The sequence below is a fragment of the Plasmodium gonderi genome (assembly GCF_002157705.1).
Source record: "Plasmodium gonderi DNA, contig: Pgo-contig_427, whole genome shotgun sequence".
Classification (NCBI taxonomy): Eukaryota; Apicomplexa; class Aconoidasida; order Haemosporida; family Plasmodiidae; genus Plasmodium; species Plasmodium gonderi.
The window spans coordinates 1-7433 of NW_021629305.1; the positions used below are offsets into that span (position 1 = coordinate 1).

The 7433-nt window shown below is 20.8% G+C and overlaps 1 protein-coding gene across 1 annotated transcript; it reads left to right on the forward strand.

Annotated features, from left to right (window-relative positions):
* Window positions 1-2359: 2359 nt before the first annotated feature.
* On the forward strand, window positions 2360-3361 carry PGO_003385 (Plasmodium exported protein, unknown function; the record flags this gene model as incomplete). The annotated part of the gene is made up of 2 exons (XM_028691302.1): window positions 2360-2383; window positions 2633-3361. The coding sequence occupies 2 exons, from the start codon at window positions 2360-2362 to the stop codon at window positions 3359-3361; spliced, it is 753 nt and encodes a 250-aa protein (XP_028547103.1).
* Window positions 3362-7433: the final 4072 nt, after the last annotated feature.

Genomic DNA, 7433 nt, shown 5'->3' on the forward strand with positions numbered 1-7433 from the left:
TATGTAAATACATGCAATATGATCTATATATATTAATTTATAAAAAATATTGTTTTTTATATACTAAATTATTTAAATAAATATAATAATAATATTAATATATTTAAATATTCTTCTATATTTTACAACTGTAGGAATATTGTAAACGTTTTAAATTTTTCAAATAAATGTGTTTTTTATATAAATATTATTTAATAACTATTATAAATGATAAACATAGAACTATCTGATAAATAATTATATTTACTATATTGATGGCAATATTAAAAAGTAATAACATGGAAGACAACACTAAATCAGTTCTTCTTTTAAGTATACTTATATTTTTATTTTTAATATAGAAATTTAACCCTTATAATGGTGTGCTATGTTATTTACTATTACAATTAATTGTACATTTTTTTACCCTCATTATTATTTAAATTTTTAGGTTTTAATTGATGTTGTACTTATGATTTTATTATTTATTCCATATCATTATGATATTTATGTTACTAAATCACTGATGAATACATAGAAAGAAAATAATTGCATTAACATAAACAATTTAATTTTTTGCTAAAATTAAGGATAATTTTATAATTAATATCCCAATTCTTTTGCAATCTGCATAAATTATAGAATATATATTTCATAATAATTTTATTAGTAAGAAATAATTAAATTTACCTGAATGAGTTTCTAATTCTTAATTAAATTTAATAATATATTAAAATAAAATACTCTAAAATTATTAATAATTTGTATATCTTGTTTAACCTCAAAATGTATAATTATTAAAATAATGATAAATCAAAATATTATGTTGACAACATCTATTTATAACAATTTCCTATATAATAAATAATGCATCATGAGCATGTGAATCACAAACCCCGTGTCCATAAAAACAGAATAGTTATAATAGAATGGAAATATTATATTGTGAATATATAGATCATTTTATATATAACAACTAATTATTATTTTATTATAATGTATATGTATTAAATTAGAAATGTTTATTTTTTAACAAATTTATATAATTTCAATATTATTAAACTTTTTGTTATGTTTTAAATTTACGTGGAAAAATAAAATTCTTAATTATAAATAATAGTAACAAAACTATATATTGGTTCAGCATAATTAAATAGAAACAAAATTATTTAATAATTTTATATAATTCATTATTAAAGATAATTATTATATATTGTATGAAATATATTATATATTATGAATTTTTTAATGCATAATAGTTCTTTATAAAAAATATAATGCATATATAGGTGTTAATTTATATATATATATATATATATAGCATTAGTTGCAAATATGTATGTGAAAAGAGACCCTTTAATATATATTTTATTAAAATTACAATATGTACAATATTTCAAAATAAGTTATTTATAATAAACAAGCAATATATTTTCATTTAAAGGTACATCTTTTAAATTCTACAACTTTAATTATTTCTTTTTTTACTTTAGGTTTAACGTTATATTTCCAAAATATATTAAAGACTAAGAAAAACCTAAAACTACTTATCTATCATATTAGAACATACATGCAAAGATAGGAACGTACACAAAAATGTTTATTAATGAATAATGCCATTATATATGACGTAATTTTATAAATATATGACTTATTTAATTTAAACGTAGACTTTATTTATATCAAATATAAATCATGATCCATAGTAATATTAAAAAAAATAAATGAATATTATTCAGTTACAAGTTCATAGATAAACTAAAACATTTTAGCTGTACATATAATAAAACTGAGTATACATAAAATATCAGGTAGAATATAAACGTTAAAAAGTTATCATAAAATAATTACTATATATGTGATAATCAAATAATATATTCTGAAAAAAATTCCTTACATACCTTATAATATATTCTATGAATGAATAAAACATGCATATAATTATTTATAAAAAAAATATGGCCAATTATATAATAATTAAATACATTATAAATAATATGTATAACAATAATTAACATATAAATATAATAAACATAATAATTTCATATAAAAACATTCTAAAAATATAAAAATCTATATTTTAAAATATTTCATAAATTCTAAAACCTAAATCCAAAACCCTGAACCCTAAAACATAAACCCTAAACATTACCAATAAACCTTGAGACCCTGAACCCTAATCCCTAAACCTAACCTGAACCTTGAACTCTTGTAAAAATATTCGTAAATTATTTCTTAATTTTTTTAATTACGTTATATTACACATGTAAGATATAGCTTTTCTATAAAATACAGATAATAGAAGAAATCAAAATAATTTAATAATTTCCATTGTAAACTTCATTTTGAATTTGAAAATATAGAATATTTGATAGTATAAATGCATAGTACCATGATAGAAAGAGTAAAATCTTCTATTAATATTCTTAAAGTTGCCACCACTATTGCTCTATTAGTGTGCCATACTCTGAGTTATAGTGATTCGGTATGTATAATAAATTACAGTAAATAATGCCACGTGCTTTTTTATATATATTTTTTTTTTCATTCACTTCACTCTTTTATTTATTGTAATTTTACTTGTTGAAAAAATACATTTTTTATATATATATTTGTGAATAATAAAATATTATGTATTGTTATTACTTTTTAGGGTAACATTTGTATGCTATTAGATAAAAACGACAATCTAAATGACACATATTCTATAAGAACTCAACGTGTATTAGCTGAAAATAGTAAGAGAATGGATTCGATATTTACAAATTCAATTCAGTATTTATTATCAGGTTATAAAAGTGGTGGGGAAAAAGTACACAATTATGGACATCATTCCCCCTCACGATACGATGCAAAAAATGGTGATTATGAATATTTACAACTTGATATAGAAGATGATTATTTTATGCAGTCCCAATTTGATATAGCAGATGATGATGATCATACTATACCGTATTGTGAAAAAATTGATTATGATAGCATAATAGACATTACTATAACAAAAGGAATGAATCAGAAAAACACATCATCGAGGTATGACGAATCACATCACAGACGTGAGGACAACATTTATCATGAAGGAAAAAAAGGTACCATTAATACGCTTCACAGAAATGATGACTATAATGAAATAAAAACACGGAATTCATCGAGTACATTAGACAAATATAATGAATATGGTGGTGGGGAAAATAGAATTATGAAAAAATTATCACATAAAAATAAAATTAAAGAATTTTGTGCATGTAGTTTAGGTGCATTGTCCCCACTACTTTTAGCGCCTCTGTTTTTATATCCTCCCTTATTGGCTTTAACTTTTTTTGGTTCTGTTTTTGGGTTGACAGGGTATTTTTACAACAAAAAAAAAAAAAAACGATTATAAAAGTAGATATAGAATGAGAAGATTAACTTACTAATTTAATTTTTAAAAGAATTTGTCATTCAAAATTATAATTTTTTAAGACATCGTACCAGCAATACGAAATAGTACAAAAGTGGGTGTGCTTTAAAATTAATACACAAATTTTGTAATTAAACAAAAGGTACCTGCATTTGAAGTGCCCACATAAAAAACAACTGTAAATATACACCATCTAGTTTTCCTGTATTTTATAATTTTTTCTCATTAATGCCTTAATTTAAAAAATATATAAGAATATAATTCGATGATTTGAGGTAATACATTAAACGGATAAACACATTAACACAATTTTATTGTTTTGTGAAAACTCATAATTTGTGTAAAATTTTAGTGTTTACAACTTTTATACATAATGAATCTATACATTTATGTGTATATTTTTATGGATAATAATTGCATAAGCATTATGTGTAATACATAAAATAGCAATTTGCAAGACTAAATTTAATTAAGTCATCATTTAAAGCATATATATGTTAAAAATAGAAGTTAGTTTTGTGATTTTTTGAGTAAAATTTTTGTATGATCTATTTATATAGTTTTAAATGCATATGTCTTCATTATTCTTATATTTGTTATTTTAAATATTGAGCTATTATTAGAGTTATATTTATGTTTAAATATCCATATATCGATATTAATATACATCAATCATTGCAACGCCTATTGTACGTACTTATTTTTATTTATAATATGAATAATATGAACTTTTAGAATGTTATTATTGTTCAAAAATTGCAAAGAAATATTAAGAACTTTTATATACATATTGTGTAGTTCGCTGCATAGTAATGTTATAGCAAAAACATATCACATCATAAAGGCTAGTATTTTTAACAAAAATAGTATATCATTTATAGATTTATTAAATCTTTATATAGTTATCACATCGCCTTTGATGTAAAATATAAAAGGAGCACTTTTAATAATTTTATGAATGTTTTTACAACCATGATTTTGTAAAATTGACAAAAGATCTATACATTCATAGATGCCTGCGACACGATGACAGAATATTTTAATATATCCGTAAAATATCTCATGGTTATTTTTCAATTTGTAACACATACTTGTAAATTTTTGTTAGAATAAACCTTTTCAAATATTATTTTTTCAAGTTAATACAAAAAAAAAAAAAATTATATAAAGTCAAATTACAACAATAATGATGATTTACATGTTCATAAATAAAAAAAAAAATAAATCCACAACTCAAATATTATATTTCTTTTCCTATGGTAGTCATATAAGTATCACATATTAAAATACCCTTTCCAATAACGATATAGTTTCCATTATATTACAACAAGTTCCTTATGTTGTATGTAATATTAAATAGATACAAAGATGAAGAACATTATTCCCGTAAGACATACCTGTAAGAAAATATTATCAATATTTCATTTTTTGTTTTTATTATGTAACGCTTAAACATCACTATATATGGCATAATTTCTTTGAAATAATTGATAATTCATTGATGTGGAAAAATTAAATTAAATAAACGCTTTGCATAAATAATTTCCTTTTCAATTACATGTTAATACATAACGATGACCTAAACATCGTACATAAGTTATTCTTATCATAGCATTTATACTAGAAACATGGTGGAAATAACTGTTTTATAAATATTAGTATTCTTGTCCATATTATTATAACAGAAAAAAAAAAAATTTTTTTTTTTTTCATATATTTTTGATTTTTATTAATCTGTTAATACACTTGTGTTTTAAAAACAATTTTCTTTGAATAAATCCAGATGATATATTTTAAAAAGTGCATATAATATAAATAATGTTTATTACAATGTTCAATAAAATCCAGTTGCACATTTTTATTTAATAAAATGTGTAGAGTAATAGGATGTTTTTACCTTTTATTACTGTAAAATCTAGGTGTGCGATTCTGTATAGTTATATAAAGAAGATAAACATAACAATAAATAGATATATATTATAATATATAACTATTATTATGTAATATTAATTTATTTTGCTCAAAAATTTTTAAAATTACATGTGAATATATGATTATAATAATATTTTTTATGGTATCGTTATAAATATTTTAGTGCACCTGAGAAAGAGTATTAATCCATTAAGAAAATGTAGCTTGTTATGACCTTTTTATTTCTTTGAGTCAATTTGTGAAAGGTTGCATATGTTACTAAATTTCAGAATTTGTTAAAAAAAAAAATTCATTATATAAAATGAAAATAATAAAAAATTTTCGAAAAAAAAAAATTTAGGATGCATTTTTGTAAATTTAAAGTATATTTAAATCTGGTAAGATTAAGTTTTTGGGTAATACAACTATTATTGTAGTTCTTAATTTATTTTTATGTATCAAAAGGGGAAAATGTTGTTTTTATTGTTTTATCTACATGATAGTGTAAAACAATAAATGTTTATAAGCGTCGTAAGAAAACTGGCCAACATTTTTTTCATTCGTTTATTAAGATTGAGAAAAATTATTATAATTCTAATAAAAATAGGAACACCTAAGTCTAATCATGAATAAAAAACCATTATATGATTTTTTATATTGCCCTGTCTGAATAAAAGACATCATTTTATGTTTGTGGACCATAAATGCAAATCAATACAGTGATTATGTATTATCTACATAGCTACATGGTAGTAAGAGAAATTGGGTTATATGTAAAGAGCAGCAAGCATATTATACTAAAAGTAATGCGTTTAGAACAAAAATTATGATGAATATACACTCATCTAATTTTTAAGACAATAATTTAATAGCACAATAGCATTAACACCAAAAATATTTTTGGGTGGATCAGAATCCACTTAATAGTATTGTAGTTGCTATTAAATTTAATTCGCATAAACCCGAAGTGAACAAATGCATCATCTTTTTCTAATTAAATTAAATATTTTAATATTTAATATAAATTCTCCATAATTAACAAAAAATATGATAAAAAGAAGATTTCTTTGATAGAGTACTTTAAAAATGTCTTAAATTAAATTACTTGGTTACAATTTTAAAAATATATCCACAATATACACATATTACCACAAAATTTAGAATAAAACTTATAAATTATATTCATTTATGAATTTTCTAAATCTATTGCTAATTAAACGGCTAAATGTCCTATAATTCCTGCTATAGAATTATATAAAATATCCTTAAAATGTATCACAGCAAATCAAGTTTACATGTTTTATTTTTTATGTGTGTTAAATGTGAAAAATATTTGGATGCTTCTCTACAGGTCAGCTTACAACATATCATTATTCAATTAACAAATATAAGGTATAAAAAAGTTTATAAATTAGGAATATAACATTATAGCTAAAATTGTCAAAATGAAATATATGTACTAATAATCAAGTTAAATATAATTATAGGAGTAAAAAAACTTTACCTTTAAATGAAAACAAAAGATATGTGTAATTCACATAACCAAATATAATATTTAAATACATATGCAATAATTCCAGTAGTTTTTTTTTCAATCTCGTGCTTATTTAGAGAATTATATATAATATATTAAGTAACAAGAAATCTGTAATGTGCATATATCATTTATTTAGCTATGATATTTAATGAAGTTGTTATTTCACACAAGTTAAAAAAAATATTGTACAATATTATTTTCATTAGTTACATATTTAAATGTTTTTAATTGTCAGTAAAACTAAGGAAAATTTAATGTTTAAAATGTTTTATCTTCATATGTTAATTTATTTTACATTTTATATAAGCAAAAGTTTATATAAAAAGTATAATTATTTTGTTTTACTATATGTAATTCCTGTCTGCTTAAAATGTTATAATTTTCGAATAAATATATTTTATAATTATTTACTTTTTGTACATTTATATATTACATGAATGAATATTTTATAAGAATGAGATAAAATAATAAAAAGGAACAAAATTTTCAACACGGACAATAAGACATTGCGCGAAAATTTTTCCAAAATGAGAATTAAGAAGAAATATAAAAATTTAATTTGATTCCCAATTTGTTAATAATATAGAATTATATCACAAAATAAAT